At 44.3% G+C, this 19,297-nt stretch overlaps 1 protein-coding gene across 2 annotated transcripts in view; it reads left to right on the top strand.

Moving 5' to 3' along the window:
- Positions 1-19,297, top strand: part of DGKI (diacylglycerol kinase iota) — a gene marked incomplete at its 5' end in the record, with an annotated part of 450,403 nt that overhangs the window by 187,287 nt on the left and 243,819 nt on the right. For both annotated transcript variants that reach the window (XM_082846809.1, XM_082846808.1), the window contains 2 exons: positions 10,353-10,427; positions 11,800-11,856. In XM_082846809.1, the coding sequence (XP_082702935.1) occupies positions 10,353-10,427; positions 11,800-11,856 (132 nt within the window). The remainder of the gene's footprint in view (positions 1-10,352; positions 10,428-11,799; positions 11,857-19,297) is intronic.

The following is a 19,297-nucleotide window of genomic DNA, read 5'->3' as shown; positions in this document are numbered from 1 at the left end:
GGACCAGTCAATGAGAGGCACTCGCAGCTTCTTACATCCTGGCTCTGGAGGCAGCCGTGTGTTAGTATCCTTCCATTAAACTTGTACCAGCCGATACAGATTTAGCAGGCCGTTCACCCTCCTTTTCATAAGTAACAGCTGCAATGTATATTTGGTTTATGTCTCAATAACTGTACCTGAATTCTATGTAGATGTACAAAAGATAGTAGCTGTGTACACCAGTTACCCAATCAAGTTCCAAGAGGTAGACATCTCCTAAGAGTCCTGTGGTAGTTTCCTATTGAAGCGCATTAGAGAAGCCTTGTACCTATCGCTTTCTTCTCATTTAAAAAATGTACTATCTTCTCATTTAAAAATGTACTATCTTCTCATTTAAAAATGTACTATCTTCTCTTTTAAAAATGTACTATCTTCTCATTTAAAAAATGTACTAAAGTCTCTGATATAAGCCACTTTTGAACCACTGTTAAAGAGAATGATTTGGTACGAATCTCAGTGTAAGGGTAAACTGCTGAGATACAGGCATGCACCTTTTTTCCCCTCTTAAAATGAACCTGTGCTGTTCTGACCACCACTTCTTCCAATCCTGATCCAGTGGTCAAAACACAGTGAGGTGTCATTCTTTATAACCAGCCATCAACTTAGCTTTGCACTAACACGGTAGCTACTCATTTGGTCCTTACTGAATTGTTTCTCCCGTGAGCCCTGATTGGCGAGGTTCCCACGTGCTGTTCTGGTTCTCATATTCAGCTCACCAAGTCCTTTCCCTTCCCGTAGCTTTCTGCTCTAGGATTTTGCTTTTTGTACTCTTCAGATGAAAAATATAAAATGTACTGGCTGTCGGGGAAATAGAAAGCTTTTATTCGTGTCCAAACAATGATGAGCAGTGGCACTTTTCTCCTTCTCTCTGTGTCTCTAGGGAAGCTGTGGAGTAGACCCTTCTGTACCTTAGCTCCGGAGGGTCCTGCCTACCCCAGACACAGGGGCACATCTGTGCTTCCTCAGGGGAGGTGTCTCTGGAAGCATAAACACTTCATATGCAAAGTGCTTCAGATAATGTGTTCCTTAGCACAGAGCAAACGAAGCTGTTTGAAGAGCAGGTTAAGTGAGTTTTATTGCAGTACTTCGGAGACGGTCCCGAGAGTGCGGTAGGTGTAGTCGGCTGGTGTACACACAATCAGCGAGCGGACCGCGGAGTAGGAGTGAAGCCGTGCTTGGCTGTATCAGTTATTCTCCTGAAAGACATGAGGCCCAGGTGTGAGAAGTCTGTGTTCACCCTTCCGGAGACCTGCGTATGATGGAAAGAGGGCCGTGCTCTGTCCGTGCACCACTCTTGCTTCTCTGCCTTAGCCCTCTGTTCCATTCTCATCACTCCAATTCAGGCGCTCATTGCCTAATACGTGAATTTCCACTGTGAACTCTCATTACTTAATATCTTTTTTAAAAATTGAAGTATAGTTGGTTTACAATGTTGTGTTAGTTTCAGGTGCACAGCAAAGTGATTCAGTTATATATATATATTCTTTTTCAGTCTTTTCCATTACAGGTTATTATAAGATATTGAATATTGTTCCCTGTGCTATACAGTAGGTTCTTGTTGTTCATTACTTAATCCCTGTGTGACCTGGCCTGCCATCGTGGTCTCCCTCATCTCCGCCTAGATCACTCCATTCCAGTGACCCTGGCTCCTGGTCACTCTGCAAACATCCCACAGTCCTCATGCCTCTGGGCTGTGCACTTTCTGTTCCCTTTGCCCGAAGTGCTTTCCCCCCAGATAACTACATGGCCAACTCCCTCACTTCCTCCTGGTGTTTCTTCTTTTTTTTTTAAAGTATTGCTTTGTAGCTCAGTTTTTTTTTTTTGTTTTTTTTTAAATATTTTTTCCTGGCCATGCCATGCAGCATGCGGGATCTTAGTTCCCTAACCAGGGAACGAACCCGCACCCCCTGCACTGGAAGCGTGGAGCCTTAACCACTGGACCACCAGGGAAGTCCCCCTCCTGGTGTTTCTTAAAATGTATCTTCTCAGCGAGAGCTTTCCTGGCCAACCTGTCCCAACTTCAACTCTCCGCTGCCCCTGATACCCGCTAGCCCCCGTTCTCACTTTAATTGTTCTCTTTAGCACTTATTCCTATCAGCGTATTGTGTATCACACTTACCTATCGTGTTTATTGTCTGTCTCTCCCAGGAGAATGTAAGCTCCATGAGATAAAAACAAATTTTTTTTCATGTTTTATTCACTACTGTATCCCCAGTGCCTGGGACAGTGAACGGCACTTAGTAGGTGCTCAGTATTTATTGGTTGACTGAATTAATATATCAATCATCTCATTTCCTTTTGTCTTCCTCCTCCTGCTTTCAGATAGTGCTGCATCCTGCCACCAGATTGAATTATTATTTTTGGCCACATGAGTCTCAAAAATTATTAGTGCCCCATTGCCTATTAGGTTCAAATTTGTATTTCTCACTCGAGATTTAAGGGCTTTAGCAATCTTTTCCCAATCCACCTTTCTAGCCTAACCTGCATCGCCCATCCGGGACTTCTCTTTGGGAAGTCTGGCCTGCGTGCTGGCCCCAATCCTCTGCAGCCCCACAACTTGCTACCCAAGTAGATATTCCAGAGCCTTACTAGCCTACAGACACAGATGGGATCACATGAGCATCAGTAATGCAGACTTCCTGTTCTTAACTCCACCCATTTATGTAAGACCTCAGCCTTTTGCAAGATAGCCTTCCTGTCCAATATCTCTGGAATTCCCCCAAAGACATCACATTTGTGGTCACAAAAATTGTTTAGCTGTACTTACCATGAAGCCTCTACCCCATTTTCCCTCTAGTATCTATGAAGGTCTTCTGTCCCTCAAACACCTATAGAATGCCTCTTTCTCTCTTCTTTTGGGATTGCCCATCCTGAAATGTTTGTGTCCTAGATGGAGGGGCTTTGCCTCAACTCCAAAGCCACCAGTTCTCCAGACTGGGGTTGGGCTGGGGGCTTACACTGAGGAGAAAGCCCTAGTCTGCAAGCCCTTTCACCTCTCCTCCCTCCCTCCCTCTCTCCTCCCTCCCTCTCTCCTCCCTCCCTCCCTCTCTCCTCCCTCCTCCCTCCCTCTCTCCTCCCTCCTCCCTCCCTCCCTCCCTCCCTCCCTCCCTCCCTCCCTCTCTCCTCCCTCCCTCCCTCTCTCCTACCTCCCTCCCTCTCTCCTCCCTCCCTCTCTCCTCTCTCCTCCCTCCTCCCTCCCTCCCTCCCTCTCTCCTCCCTCCCTCTCTCCTCCCTCCTCCCTCCCTCTCTCCTCCCTCCTCCCTCCCTCCCTCCCTCCCTCTCTCCTCCCTCCCTCCCTCTCTCCTCCCTCCCTCTCTCCTCTCTCCTCCCTCCTCCCTCCCTCCCTCCCTCTCTCCTCCCTCCCTCCCTCTCTCCTCCCTCCTCCCTCCCTCTCTCCTCCCTCCTCCCTCCCTCTCTCCTCCCTCCTCCCTCCCTCTCTCCTCCCTCCTCCCTCCCTCCCTCCCTCCCTCTCTCCTCCCTCCCTCCCTCCCTCCCTCTCTCCTCCCTCCCTCCCTCTCTCCTCCCTCCCTCCCTCTCTCCTCCCTCCTCCCTCCCTCTCTCCTCCCTCCTCCCTCCCTCCCTCCCTCCCTCTCTCCTCCCTCCCTCCCTGCTAGAATATCTCTTGAGCTCCTAATATGTGTCAGGCAGTGTTCCTGGTGTTGGATTAGGGCAGAATGGAAATACAGAGGAATCTCCATCTTCTTGTAACTCTATACTTTGTAACCCAGGTCCTCTCAGGAAAAGTTCTGCTTTGCCATTTCCCTTTGAGACCCTCGTGACCCACAGCCAGTGTTCCCACTCCCCACCTTCCTCCACCTGACCCCCTGACCAGGCACACAGAGAGGCCTCCACACTCCACCGTTAAGCACGGTGCCCAGCGACTCACGCAGATGGACGCCTGTGGGCCCCTGGCTCAGCGCCCCATCGGACACGCAAAAGCCCGCTCTGTTCCTTTGAGGAGGCATCAGTGCCTACTATGTAAAGAGACTTTGGATCCTCTCCCTGCTGGAGTGGCTTCAATTTTCAAATATTACATCTTTTCAAGGCCCAGTTCAACACTTTGCTCTCTTTGGTGTTACGTCCTTTGTACTGAGTCAGCCGCTGGGGCTTCACCCTGCTCTAGATTACAGCTTTTACTGTCTGAGCTGTTCATTCAGCACTCGGCCGTGCACGGTCTTCTCTTGTTAGTGACCTTTTCTTTCAAGTCCTCCGTGTCGCCTCAAGTGGCGCGCCAGCTTCTCCCAGGAAGGACAGAAGCGTCTTTCTCTTTATTTCCCGCACAGCACTCAGAATGCTGACATCGTTCCAGCTACATGCAAAGTTCACACGTGGGACATCTCAGACCATCCTGATTCCCGAGAGCTGGCGTGTGCGGATGTAGGCGCATCGGTGTGTATTTGCGTGTTGCTGAGTATTTTCGTTCCTTGTCTACGTGACCCCCTTCCCAACCCCTCAGCCTCCTGTGGCTCCCTCCTCCTTTTTCTTTCGTATATTCTGAGGTACTTCTGGCATCATTTGGTATCTAGGGTGGCGACGCTGTGGGGATATCCCAGAGGGATCCGGCCCTCACTGAGCCCCGTCCAGAGGACACGTGGCACAAACACTTGGGGCCCTGACAGATCAAGGCCTTGACTCCGGCAGCAGTACCCAGGCTGAGGGTTTCACACAGAGGGAGGGCTCCCTGCAGGAGACCCTCAGAGGTGGGCTCTGAGATTCCCCCCTCCACCCCGCCCCCCTGACGGGAGGCATCTCTGTTCCCCGGTCTGGGCTCTTGAAATCCTGCCGTCTCGGAGCGACTTACTTACGCAGCGAGGAGCCACGGTAGGGGCGCGCTGGCACGTCAGCTAGCCACCCTCTCGGTTTGTCCAAAACGGCCTGTGTTCTGTTTGAGGAAAAGAGGCGCCGGCGTGAGTGGCGATAGAGCCTGTGCTTTGGCCCTGAAACCACATGAATGGAACTTCCAGATAATGTCAGTCTTCTTTTTCCCTAGCACCAATTTACAGGTTGCGTCCTAGACACCCCAGGGGAGTAGAACTTGCCGAACATGCTTGTCGTTTCTTCTAATTGGGTTTTTAAATAAATCAAAGAACCCTTGTTTTCATTTACCTAGGATTATACAGCAGCAGTGTTCTTGTTCGTGTTGCCCGTAGGGGCAATCCCCGCTGAAAGGACGCTGAATTCCTGATGCTCTGAAGGCTTAGGAAGCTTCCTTCCCTGCACTTTACAGAGCAGTCCCTTCACTCCACCCTCGGAGAGGAAGAAAAGGGTAGCCTTGCCCGGGCCCAGTTGCCCCGTCTCCCCCTCCCATCACTGTGCCCCTGTAGACCGAGCTTTGTGTCCAGAAGGGAGGATAAAATTCTTCTTGCCGCACTCGCTGTTTCTCCTTTGCCTGACTCCCAGCGCTCAGTTTCTGTTTCTCACCATGATTCTTCTGACGTGGGAAAGGTGAGGGGGCTGAGAATTACTGGGAAGAAGACAGCTGGGGGAGCCTGAGTTGGGAAGCTCATCCCACCAGCCTCATGCAGCCCCCTTTTCCTGACTTTTCACCACTCGGCGCTCCATCCTGTCCTCCCCCTAGTGCCTCCTGTGCCCCCTTCCCCACTCCCAGGATGGTTGGGTTCCTGCCTGGAGCCCCTTCCCTGGCCATGCATCCTTTTGTCGCTGTGACCTTATGATAAGGGCGGGGCTGATGGAAGCAGTGCTTCCTTGCACTGGGTCTGTGAGCCCATGTCTGGGAACTCTGTGTGCAGTGAGATGCTGCCAGGCCAGTACTTCTGTGTGGCCAGCAGCAGCCTCTGGCCCTGAGGTCTCCTGAGACAGGAGGCCAAGAAAGGGTTGCCATGTCGGCTCCGGAGACTAAATATTTCCTCCTACTTCTCCACTTCTGATCTCTGGTGATTAGAGCTGTGTGTGTGTGTGTGTGTGTGTGTGTGTGTGTGTGTGTTGAGGGGAGGGTGGCGTCCTTAAGAATACAGTGGGAGAGGTGGGGTCAGAGGCAGGATGACCATCTTCAGGGAAAAGTGAGATTTGGTGAGCGCTTATTGGGAAGGGGCTCAGCCAGCCTTGTTGTACACGCTTCTTGGGGTCAAACTTCAGACTATTAGGGGTGGCATTCAATTTAAGTTTCCTTGGGCAGCAAGGAGGCCTTGACCTGTCAGAAATCATAAACTGTGAAACTAGGTTTCCCTTTCTTTCTCCTACCCTATCCTTCCCTCCCTCTCTTCTTTCTGTCTCTATCAAACGTCGTTAACTACTACCAGATATTCATTGCTACTTAGCAGAAATCACATCTCTTGTTCAAAGGAAGAACATATAGCCTGCTTGGTGGTACACATGGATCAGGGACTTATGACCAAAGGAAGTGGGTAGGTGGGACAGGATTAGATATTAAACTGTTTCTCAGGGACAATTATATACTTTCTACCAGTGCTTGCCTCTGGTCCTTTTGTCCCCGCTCCAGCTTCCATCCCCAGAGCCAGTGGTCTAAGGCTGTGACAGTTTTACTTCCATACTTGATATGAGCTGAAGTTTGGTGAGGAACTGTCAACGCTTGGAAGGCCAACAGTGCCCACAGCATGGGAAACATATAGGGCCAAGTCAGAACTTTGAGTGTGTTCTCTTACAATCACTGTTAGGTCTGCTGGTTAGGTTACGCCACCATCCTAAAGCATAGCATATCATTCATTGTGTCATTATTATATAAGTAAATTATGATCAGAGTATAATGGGATATAATCTATGTTATAGCCTATGTTGTCTTAGTTTTCACAGATGGGCCCCCTCCACTAGTTTTTACAGATGTCACACACACACACAATTACAAATTAATGGATTTCCTTTGACAAAATCAGGAAACCCTTAGTAAGGACACTGAGGTTACTTGATATTTGAAGCAGTAAGCCTAACTGGCCTTTAAATTCATTGATGAGAGTGAATTATTAAACTTTTATAATGTTAATTTTTAAGCATGTTTGGGTCCCAGGCCATTTTTATTTTTAAAATTGTATCTTTGTGCTAGGTTCCGTAACAGCTATGTCCCGGTATGAAGAATAACAACTAGGCTGCTGACTTAATTTTAATGACTTTTCTTGCTTTATCATTTTTCATAGTGAAGGAAGTATTGACTTAAGAGTTTTTAAAGAAAAAGTGAGTCGTTATAATCTTGAGAATGTCTAGATTCCTGTGTTTTGTCTTTATATTTAGTTTAAATCTTGCAAATAAAAATTGGAACATAACCAAGCATTAATTGAGCAGTTTCTGCCCAGAAGCTTATTATCCAGCTACTTCAAATAACTTTAACTAATTAAAGCATAGTCGTAAACCAAGAAGTCAGCAGTTGAGACTTCGGATTCATGGGAGCAGTTTTCATCAGTTGAGAAACTAAAATCCATGTATTTTTCTACTATGGAAAAAGACCTGAGGCCTTCATTCAGAATTTATTCACTTAATTTTGCATGTGATTATAGACCTTAATTATCTGATTTATCAGATTAGAAGCTGTTTAGAAGCTGTCATTTTAGAAATTGAGGGCAACTGAAGTCAGGCACTATAACACTGAAAGACTATCTAGCCTGATAGAAAGACAGGAAGCAGAAAAATGACTGTTCTTTGCAGTAAAATACATCATGTTGTAGTGATGATAAAGAAAAATTCAGATTATGGTTTTATATATTCTGCCTCAGAAGGCATAGAAGCATGCCTCATGAGGGCCTTTTAAAATTTAACGTTGTTTAAATAAAATTAGTTTTAGAACAGAAAGCACTTTTCTTCATATATTATCATCTGTAGAACACTGCACTTGAATTGTTACACATGAATGACATCGGTGTAGAGACATCTCACCCTAGGAAGCTGAGAGAGGACAGTCTTATGCCACAGGCTCTCAAACTCTTCCAGGCAAGATCCCTATTCACAGGAGATTCCGACTTGGAATCCAGATGGAGAACAAGGCAAGGAAGGGGTATTCTGGCTTCGGCGAGTGCACTTTTGTCCCTTCCCGCCATCCCCAGTGACTCCGTAGGAGCCTCAAGGAGCCCTTGGAGCTCTGCAGGCCCCAGTGCAGAGCACACGTCAGGCACAAGGCTACACCAGGGCAGGAGTTACTGGTAAGGAAGGAGGTTTTTCAGGCGGCCTTAAATAAGCCCGTCAGTGGTTGCTACCATGAGAGTGTTGCTTTGCTTGCGTGCAGTGAAATCTGCTAGGGGTTTAGTGGATAATGGGTAGAATGAAATCAACTCCGAGCGTCACTATAACTCTTGAGCAACAGGACTCACTCAGGAGCCCCGTGCATTTGCTGCGGGTGGTGCTAAAGCAGTGATCCCCACCAGGAGATCCAGAACAAACAGGAGAGCAACAATAGATTGCTCCTTACGGGCACTTAGCTCACGAAAATATTTGCAAACCCAGAATTTTATTATTGTTGCCTTGAGCGATGCTGCCGTTGCTGGTGCTGCTACTAGTACTTGTCTCTCTTCTTTTTGCGGTACGCGGGCCTCTCACTGTTGTGGCCTCTCCCGTTGCGGAGCACAGGCTCCGGACGCGCAGGCTCAACGGCCATGGCTCACGGGCCCAGCCGCTCCGCGGCATGTGGGATCCTCCCGGACCGGGGCACGATCCCGTGTCCCCTGCATCGGCAGGCGGACTCTCAACCACTGCGCCACCAGGGAAGCCCTTGTCACTCTTCTTGTTCTCCCTCCCCATCTCCCACCCCTTCCCCTTCCTCCCCACCTCCCGCCGCTTTCTTTTTAGTAGTAGAGCCAGGACACTTTTCAATAGTGTAGCTAGGTGCTTGGGTTTCCCTTATCCTCCTTTTTGGCAAAATCGATCGATTGCCAAGCTTACGTAAGGTTACCGACCATGTTCTTTCCTCAGGCAAAGGAAAGCCACGAGTGACGAAAGCGTTTGCAAGCAGGGTACCTAAACCTTAGTCAGTGGGTATCAAGACGACGCGTGTCGTTGCTACGGTACTGACTGCAGCGTTCTGGATGCTTGGCTGGTGGCTGGTGGCACTGTGGAGACTCCGTGTGGAAGCACCAAGGAGGCGGGAGGCTACAGTTTCTTTCCTGATTCTGCGCCTTCCAAGGTGCTGGTTTGCAGTCCTTCCAGGCTCCTTGGTAGCAGCCACACCTCCATTTTTGGCTTAAAAATCCTATCTCAGTAGGGGAAGCTGAGTCTTGTGTCTTTCTTAAGGACAGAGACTTCGGGCCTTTCACACTCGGATGCTTTGATGGGCTGGGTCACAGACTGGCTTTGTTATAATAAGTTTCTTTCAGTGCTCAACCCCCCAAATTATCCCTGCAGATCTGCCTTTTAGCCTGTTCTCCATAGAGACCTGAGCATTTGTGAGTCAGATGTTACATGGCTCCGTCAGTATGGAATGGAGATTTCCACCCCTTTCTCTCTCTCCCTGCTGCTTGTTTTTTATTGTTAGAAAAAAGATAAACCTCAGAGAATATTTTTATTGTGAATTTTAACTGGTACTGACTGTCAGGGAGGCCAAACTGTGCATGCTTTTAAGCACGAGCCTGCTATCAGACTAATTGGCCCTGCTGTGCTCTAATTATATGACCTTGGGCACATCCCTTGCTGGGCCTGTTTTCTCATCTGTAAAATGGTAGTAAGAACAGTATCTGTTTCTTAGGGTGGTGAGGATGAAATGAGGTACTCTCTGTGAGGTGCTTACAAGAATACCTGGCACATAGAAAGTGCTAAATTCATCTTAGCTGCTTTTGCTGTTACTGGGCTGCTGCTGCTATGATGATGATGATGGTGGTGGTGATAAGGATGGTGACTCGTAAAAGTTAAATTCGTCTTCTTACTTTCCAGAAGATTTGGGCAGAAACCAAGTAGGCTTGTATAGATTTGTGCTGGGAATAAAAGTCCAAGGGGATGGCCCCTTGAAATGTAAACTGTTTGGCTGTAGGGAAACCATGCTTGTTTTGAACCTAGACCCTACCCCTTAACTATTAGAGTAAACGTGAAAAAAAAATAGGATAATAATGCCTACAATGTTAGGTTATGAAACTAAGAAAATAACAGAATAAAGAGCTTGGTTCATAGTATATACTCAGCATACAGCAGCTAGTATAATTCTGTTTTAAAGAGAAAATCTTAGGCCACCCTCAGTCATGGATATGAAGTTACTTGGTAGGTCAGAGTACTGTTGCGGAAGTTTGTCCGATTATTGAATGTTTATGATGAAGTTTTAAATTGGTTTACGTTTACCTCATTTATGTCTACTCTCTTTACTACCAGGGAGCTCTTCAGAACAGACCGTTAACATTTCTTCTTGTCTTTTGAATTGTCTGTTGTAGAAATCAGCTCTCAGGAGGAAATGTGCGGTCTGTAAGATCGTCGTCCACACCGCCTGCATCGAACAGCTAGAAAAGGTGAGACAGCGCCACCTGCTGCAATTTTTGCTACCCTGCCAGTGTTTGGACTTCAAAGACCAGGTGTCAGTTTCCATTTTCAACTTTTTGAAAACAATGCTCTTTTAAACACCTGGAAGTCCAACATTACCAGATTAATAATGAAAGGATGGAAGGACAATGCTTAAGTTTCATTCACTGTATTGTTTGCTGAGGTATTATTTGATATCATTTTATGTTGATTCTCAGGAAAAGGAATAATAAGGTTAGAGAGAAAAGCCTCACGTGTACTCATTTTCTTCAACAATAACAAACGTTGTTATTCACCCATGGGATTTTCCACAAGATGTTTCGTATTAAAGGAAAAAAATTCCATAGCTCTTTAAAATCATTGTTTAGACATGTCTGACCTTTGTAAGTTTACTTCTTTCTAAATTGGCTGCAAGGGAGAGAGCCCGGCCAGAAGCTGAGTTCCTTGCTTTGAGCAGCGTTCCCGCTTACACAGCATTAATGTGTGGGAGGGGCTGGACGTGACATTCCGGTGGTGTCTTTCCTCCAGAGGAGGTGGATTCTGCAGAGTCCATTTATCTGTCATCGGGGCCAAGGGAAAGGCTCCAGTAGTGAGCTCTCTGCTGACCTCTTCCTTCCATGCCTGCTGCCCCTTTTCCACGTGGGATTCTCTGTGCATCATCTATCTTGAGCTGCCATGTGTACATGTATTGAAATATTTTAATCCCCGGGGATATTCATTTAGTTTTACAGACACATTATCAACTGTTGCCAAGTGATATTTTGTGGGAATGACTAGTAATATTTTACAATAATTTTTTTTTTTTTTGCTGTCCCAACTCCATGTACTCATTTCCTACTTCATTTCTACGCTCCTTTCACCTTATCAAGTAGCTAAAGAAGATGTAAATGTATAGGGAGACCTCCGCATCTAAAAGTAAGGGAGTGCTGAATGCTTGAAGAATAATTTTGTGTATTTTCGTGACTCATCTTCATCATATTAAAAATGTCTCAAGTTTATATTTTCCTACTTTTAAAATCTAAAACACAGCTGGATGATTTCAGCTGCCATATATTTTTCTTCTGCCTCTTTATTATCTCAGTTTCTCAAATTTATGGCGTAAGAGCATTACTGTCTAAAGATAACTTTGATTTCATCAGTGAGACTGAAGAGTCATGGACTGGAGATAACAGGATTGCTTGGGATTATCTAAGGTGATGATTTCAAAAGACTAAGAATAGTGTAAGACTATGTTCCTTATTCTTTGAGGTTTTTTTTTTTTTTTCTGTAGTCTCAATATCTGTCACTGTTGGTTTTTTCAGGTAACTCATTCTAGTCAGGTGCTTATCTCTAATATAATACACTTTTCTTTTTAAATGACAGATTAATTTCCGATGTAAACCAACATTTCGAGAAGGGGGCTCAAGATCACCGAGAGAAGTAAGTATATCAGAGCTCTAGTTCAAATACCACCTTTTATTTCCCATTGATTCATTGGATTCATAGATATTCAGTAGGGATTAAAAAAAAATGAAGTCCATCTCCCTCTATTCCACATCAGTTTCTTTTCGATACATCAACACATACAATCAATAAAATCCCCAAGTCTCTTCAGTGTGTGTCTACTGCCCTTTCTTCTTCTCACAGAATGTATTGGGGAGCTAAGGTCTTATTGAATGGAACTAGAAAGTAGCGGGAGGAGGAGGTGGTAGAATTGAAAAGATAAGAAAGAAATAGCATTTTATTGACTTTTGGTCCATTTTAATTCCTGGAAGAGGTGGCAACTAAACTGAGACCCAAAGGGATGATCTAAGTGAAGGGCGGGGGGTTAGCTAGGAGGTGAGCGACAGCCTTTGAGACAGAACACAGGCACACAGGCACAAAAGTGAGAGGATGTATGAGGAAGGCGTGAGACCTGAGGGATAAGCAGAGCTAGACCTGGAAGGCCCTTGTTAGCAAGACTGCAAGTGGAATGTCTCATCATCATACTAATTAGAGGGGGCATTAAACTGTTATAAGCAGAATATATTATTCTGGCTACAGTGTGGAGGGAATGCCATATAATTCAAGCAATATTGGAAGCATGGAGAAAAAAATTAAGGAGCTGTTCTCCTAATCTAGGCAAGAGATAACGGCGATCTGAACTAAGAGTAATACTGAGATGGAGAAAATTGGAGAATATGAATTTGAAGGAAACAGAATTGACAGGAGATAGTAATTGATTGGATTTTGGACACAAAGACAGGGGAGCTCGGAATAAACAAGGGTTCTTCTCTGAGAAAGCAATTAGATGTTGGCAAATGAGTTGCTCTGAGGATGGGGTAGGGAAGTAATGAGTTCAGTTGTAGAACTCTCAAGTTTGAGGTGTCCTGAGGCCCCAGCTGGGGATGCCCAACAGAAAGCTGAGTGGGTAGATGAGTTTGGAGCTTATGAGGAAGATTGGGCGCTAGAGGTTAGACATCGAGATAGTAATTAAAGCTACGAGAATAGATGAATGAGTGGAATAGGAATAGAAGACGTCTGAGTACAGAGGTGTTAATGACAGTTAATGAAAAAAGACACTGTGAAGAAGAATGATCTCGTTGTTACTGACTAATACAAGGAGATTGGGAGAAAACATGGAGAGAGAATAGGCTGGCGGTGGAGGTTTGGAGAGAGATGAAAATATCAAGAGTTGTCTCTGTCAACTGTCCTCTCCCACTGTGCTTGTCTATTATGTCAGCAAGAGGAAAGTTATGGGTCATATGTAGGGTGAGGAAATCTAAGAAAAATGATAGGGTTGTTTTACCCTCCATGTCACCCAAGTGCACTATAGCAATGGTCAGGAGATAACTCAGTGACAGCTCAGATGAAGGAGAAATTTTATTTAGGACCGTAGAAGCAACCACTTTGAGGTTTTAAGATGGACTGTATGAATTTCTAACCAGGGAATCCGTATGTCTACCTTTGGTTCCCTGTCCTTTAATCTCTCTTTTTCTCTCTGGATAGATAATTGTAATTGTATGTGCAATTTTCTAATGCAGGGATTTTTTGGGTGTGTTTTCAGCAGCTGTTATTATTTCTCTTCCATGAAGCCAGACCCTTTATAAGTGTTTTCAGCGCCTTCCCTTGTCTTCGTATCAAGGACTTGCTATTTCTTCCATTCCTACATTTTCACCTCCCCACCTTCCTTCTAGATTATTTCCATCATCATAAACATGCCCTGACAGCTCCCATCTTAAAAACCAAACAAACAAAAATAGTCCCTCACCACCAGCTGTGTCTTAACTGCGGCTCTGATTCTCAGCGTTGTGTCCAGTGCTAACTTCCAGAAAGTGTTAACTGCGTTAATTGTTTTCAGCGTGTCCCCTCCTAGGCATTTTAACCTGTTCCGATCTGGTTTTTACTCTACCTGTTCACTGAAATTGCTTTTTTTATGTTGCCAGTATCTCCTGAATGCCAAATCCATTAGAAATTTTTCTGTTCTTATTCAGTCTTGCAGATGTGTTCAAACTACTCAGTATTTCATCCTCCTTGAAATGCTCTCCTGTCATGACATCTTTCCTAATGTTCCTCTTATTTCACTGGGTAGTCCTTTCATTGCTCACTCCCTGGTATTCGTTGGGCTTAGTACTGGACCATGTTCTGCCTACTGTTGTTGGGAGAGCTCATCCAATCCCTTGGCTTTACATATCACGTCTGGGCTGACAGCAACTAGCTTTCCATTTCCAGCCCACACTTGGAGTTCCATTTGATATGCCCGCTGAATGTATCACAGTCATCTCAAATATAATACATTACAAACTAAACTCTTTATTTCCATCACCATAAAAACAAGTTTTTTCAATTCTTTTGTACCTCAGAAATGAGATGACTATTGGCCCAGCTCCTTGATCGAGAAAATGGGTGAGGAGGGGGGTCATAATGACTACTTTTCTCAGGTACTCCCCACAGCTAGTTCATTTGCCAACCCTATCAATTTTATTCATAAAATATATTTCAAATGATCCATTTATCTCCATTTCTGTTGTCAGCACATTAGACTAAGACACCAGGATCTCTCACTTTTTTTTTTTTTTTTGCGGTACGCGGGCCTCTCACTGTTGTGGCCTCTCCCATTGCGGAGCGCAGGCTCCGGACGCGCAGGCTCAGTGGCCATGGCTCATGGGCCCAGCCGCTCTGCGGCATGTGGGATCTTCCCAGGCCGGGGCATGAACCTGTGTCCCCTGCGTCGGCAGGCGGACTCTCAACCACTGCGCCACCAGGGAAGTCCTAGGATCTCTCACTTTTGACCACTACAATAGGTTCTCCAGGATTCTTTAGTTTCCCCCTTCAATCCACCATGATTTAAGAGATTCATCTTTAAAAATGAATGTTGGATTATATCATTTTCCAACTTACAACTCTTCAGTGGTTTCCATATCGTTTAGAGGAAAACCATACCCTTGGCTTTGCATGAAAAGTCAAAAGTCCTGCAAAGGCTGGACCCAGCCTACCTCTTCCAACCCATCCAGCTACCACATGGATTTTCTTTCAGTTCTTGAGTCATGCATCCAGATATTCCTCACCTTCTGATATTTGTGTGTTTCATTGCTGTACTGGAAATCTCTTTGCATGGCTAGCTCTTTCTTATAGTTAGACCTCAGTTCAAATATCAGCCCCTCAGAGGTCTTCCTTGATGACCACCTCTAAGTAGGTTAGTAGGTTGCACATTGTTCTTTATCAAAGCACCTTGTTCTGCCCTTCAGAGCACTTTGTATGTCATAATTATTTATTACTCATTTGCTTGTTTGTTGCCATCCTCCTATAGCGTAAGCTTTGGGGGATCACTCGTGAAATTTGTCCCAACCTCATTGTACCAGGCAGGATGCAGAGGCTGTGATCAATGAATATCTTTTGACTGATTGAATTTATAAAGGGGCTAATTTTTCCCCAAGTGTCTAAGAACTCTTGGTCTAAGAGGACAGTTTGGAGATGATACTTAGGACAGATTATGACCCATGGAGATTCTTAATTAAGAGTCCTTAGGTAGTTTACTTAATGGAAATGAAAGAAGCAATCAGTTTAGAATTAGTTTGACCTGGGTTCAAAGGACACCTCTGCTTCTTTTCCCCTAGATGGTGTCTCTAGGGCTGGGCTCTGGAACAGGGCTATTAATCACTGTCCCCTAGGCTTTGTGGGGTGCCTGATACATGGAAATGTTTTAATGAATATTGTTTGGACTCCTCTAAATTGAACCTTTCTGGCTGGACCTCAGTTTTCTTAGAGATAAGCTGCATGGATTGGGCTGTAATTGCTAAGATCCTTTCAAAAGCTCTGTGAATAATACTATGAATTAAACTGGCTGTTTCTGAAAATAATTGAACAATTGTGTTATGCATTTCTGCTAACAATACTGACCATAAACCCTGAAATAATGGATCACCGAGATTTTAACACCCATAAGTAATAGCCCTTTCCTTACCCAGTATTTGAAGATGCTATATGAATAATTCAGATTATTGATGAACAATAAAAAGATGTTATGGTGTCAGCAGCCTTGCTTTGCTAGCTTAACAGCAGTGAATCAACACTCATATTTGCAATGTGAAGATCCCAAGTCTAATTTCATTTCAATAATTTAGGAGATATAAATAATAGTCAAAGGAAATAGTGTGAAAAATTTAAGTGCTTGGGAAAGAAGGATGATTCTACAGAAATGGCTTTTTTTCCCCTAATTGATAAAGACAATGGATGATCCTTCAAAATGGTAACTACACAATTTAATTGTCAAAGAAATTCGGTTGAGAATTTCATTCAATTCAGCACACATTTTTTGGCTTTTACTTTGTTCCAGCTATGTTTAAGCAGCAATAGAAGAAATTTATATCAGGCCTAAGAAGACCTCTGAATAGATGGATACTTGACATTTCAAATCAGGGCCATAGATTAGAGACAATTACTCAGTTTCTATATTAGTGCTTTTGTTTGAGTTATTTTATCTGGGCCTTAATTTCCTACCTATTTCCTAGGAAGGATGGTATTAAAAATAGTTAACAACTTGCAGAGTCAAATATTTAAATAAAAATTTTAAAATGTTCTCTTTTATTCCTTAAATAAACTAAACTACATGGTATTATAAACCTGCTTACCAAACGATGTATGTTGCAGCAGAAATGATTCATTGTCAGTCGTATAATTTCTAAATAATTGTTGATTTGTGGAAACTGCTGGTTTAGTCTTTTGATTAGAGCTGTCACTAGCTAAATAATTCCATGAGTCAGCCGTGATTTCTCATAGGTAATTGATCAAATTCTTCCAATGTTTCCCTCCATAAATTCTTAAATTGAGAGTCATTAGGTGATTTATAATCTCAGTAAGCAGAGAATTTCTCTTAACATCAATGATACTGTTCATTCTCCCTCAGCTTCTGCTAAACTAACAGCAATTATAGTAAATTTTTCTATCTCTCATAATCCTGCCTGACATTTTTATGTATTCAATATTTCCACTACTGACTGTCATTGAAATCATTTATTGAAGGAGCTTGAACCTGATCTTTCAGAGCAGAGGAAAGGCGCTGCAACACAGTGCTGCCAGCCTGCCTGGGTCTGAATCCTTGCTCTGTCCCTGACATTTGAAGTCGCCACTCTATAACTTAGTTTTGTCATCTGTAAAATGAGGACGATAATGATAATTCAAGTCAAGCCCTCTGATAACATGCCCTACAATGATGTTAACTGTGATAGAGTACAACTAGCAGTTGACCCCAGGCCTCCCCAGCTCTTATTCTTAAACAGGCAGTGGGCTAAAAGTGCTTCTCACTTGAGTGGGTGGAAAGCTGGAGTGGTCCACTTCATCTGTGAACTAGAGAGATGGAGGGTCCAATATCATCATCCCCAGTAGAGTTTTTTCACTGACCTGAAGGTATGGACGCTGATAACTGAGCAGGTTTCTGGACTTGCAGCCATAGGCCCCCAAAATTGTTTATATTGATATTTAAGCTTGGACAAACAACTACCATCAGTGGGGCACAGCCCAGTCTTCTGAGTTTGTGGGAGAACCCAATGGCATCGCCCCAGTAACATGATTCATTTTCAGAAGAGAGCTCCAGAATCTTGGAGACCTGTTATGCCCGAAATTCACACTCTAGTTGCTTAATAATGAGGAGGTAGGAGTGGGCTCCAGTGTTGGGGGGCGGGGGGGCAGTGTATGGCATCCAGGGAGGAGCCAGGGGGATGGTAGGGGCACTAAACTGCGATTTATCAACCAATATAGAAATACTTCAATATTTTACCAACTCGGGGTTTTACTGGTTCTTATCAACTAAACAGCACCTATACTCATGAAAATTCTCATGAAAATTAAAATTATTATTACATGTAAGGCATTTTAAAAAGTGCCTGACAGTGTTAGTAGTCAAGAAATGTTAACTATTATTATTAGCTTCTTTCTGAGAACAATGTAAGAATTGTGTCCTTGTTTCATTCAACTGCCACAGTGCGAAAAGCAAGATAAAAACTAGACTAATTAGCGGGACCGTTATGCTTTTTTATATCTTATTATAGTTAAAAGACCATTATTCCTCCAGGATCTTTGTTTAGTTTTAATTTAAATTGGTTTGACGTTACGAAGAGAAATAGAGGTGGCACTTTGGAATTGATGATGCTAACGCTTGTTGGAGGTATCTTTGTCACTCTGAATTTCATGCCTTGATAGAACATCTTTTTTTCTCGACACTGATCTGTTTCCTGTGTCCCTCTGTACTTAGAACAATGCCTGGATAGTAGGCATTTGGTAAGTATTTGTTGAAAAGCTGAATAGATGGTAAAGGGCCCGTGAGCCATGGCCGCTGAGCCTGCACGTCCGGAGCCTGTGCTCCGCAACGGGAGAGGCCACAACAGTGAGAGGCCCGCGTACCGCAAAAAAAATAATCAAAAAATAAAGGGCCTATTTTAAAGGGAAAGTATGGATTGTGGCCTGACAATACGCATGTTAATTTCAGGTAAAGTATGTTTTCTCAGAACAGGGCAGGAGAAAAACATTAGCAAATATTTCAGGTGTATTGGCCTAAGAGAGATGAGTTGTATGGAAGTTATTAGGGTTTACCTGTACCATTAGGCCTGAAGACCACCTTCTCTCTTGCAAAGTATCCCAACAGCTGGGGTGACGGGTGCTTCTATTAGGGAGGAAAAGGACCTTCCATGTTTCCTACAGCTCAAGCCAAGAATAGACCTTGGAAGCTGATCTCATTCAGGTTATCCAAGGACAGTTTAAATACAACCTCATTGCAGAATTTCGCGATATGCCCACATCTCTTGTCTCTGTCATCAGTTTCCTTCAGCTTTTCTCTTCCTTCACTTTCGCTAGTGAAAAACTGTCACCATGTAAGTCCCGAATCAGGAGATCTGTTTCTTTCTGAGAATTTCATTTCTTTAAGTTCTCTGACTCAAATGTTTAGTACAGTGCCTGCCTGGCATTTATAAAGCATTAAATACATATTGGTTTAAAAAATTGGAGGTCTTTGTCCTTCTCTCCTTCACCTTCTCATTTCTTTAAGGATATTTCTTTTACCTGCCTCAGTTACCCACCCTCCCCCGCCCCCCCGCCCCCTCGCCCCAGCTCAAGGTCACAAATCTGCACAATGTTTTACTAGACGGAAAACAGAGTAACGGGAATTCATTATGGCCATTCGTTACCAGGAAGCCGCAGAGGGAGGGAATGATTAATGGTTTCTACAGATACGAAAGGTCACTGAGGATGGGGACTTGGCTTCATTTTCCCAAGGGGGTTCATGTTTATTGTTAAACAAATCACACATACACATATTTGTTTTTGTGCTTAGATGGGCTTAGATGGTTGTTCGCGGAAATCTTTATTCTTAAAACATTAAAAAAAAAAACCTAACATTGGAGTTTGGGAA

Source organism: Leucopleurus acutus, assembly GCF_964270905.1.
Source record: "Leucopleurus acutus genome assembly, chromosome: 9".
Classification (NCBI taxonomy): Eukaryota; Metazoa; Chordata; class Mammalia; order Artiodactyla; family Delphinidae; genus Leucopleurus; species Leucopleurus acutus.
Note: the sequence above shows the minus strand (reverse complement) of the source record. Positions and strands in the feature narration are given on the sequence as shown.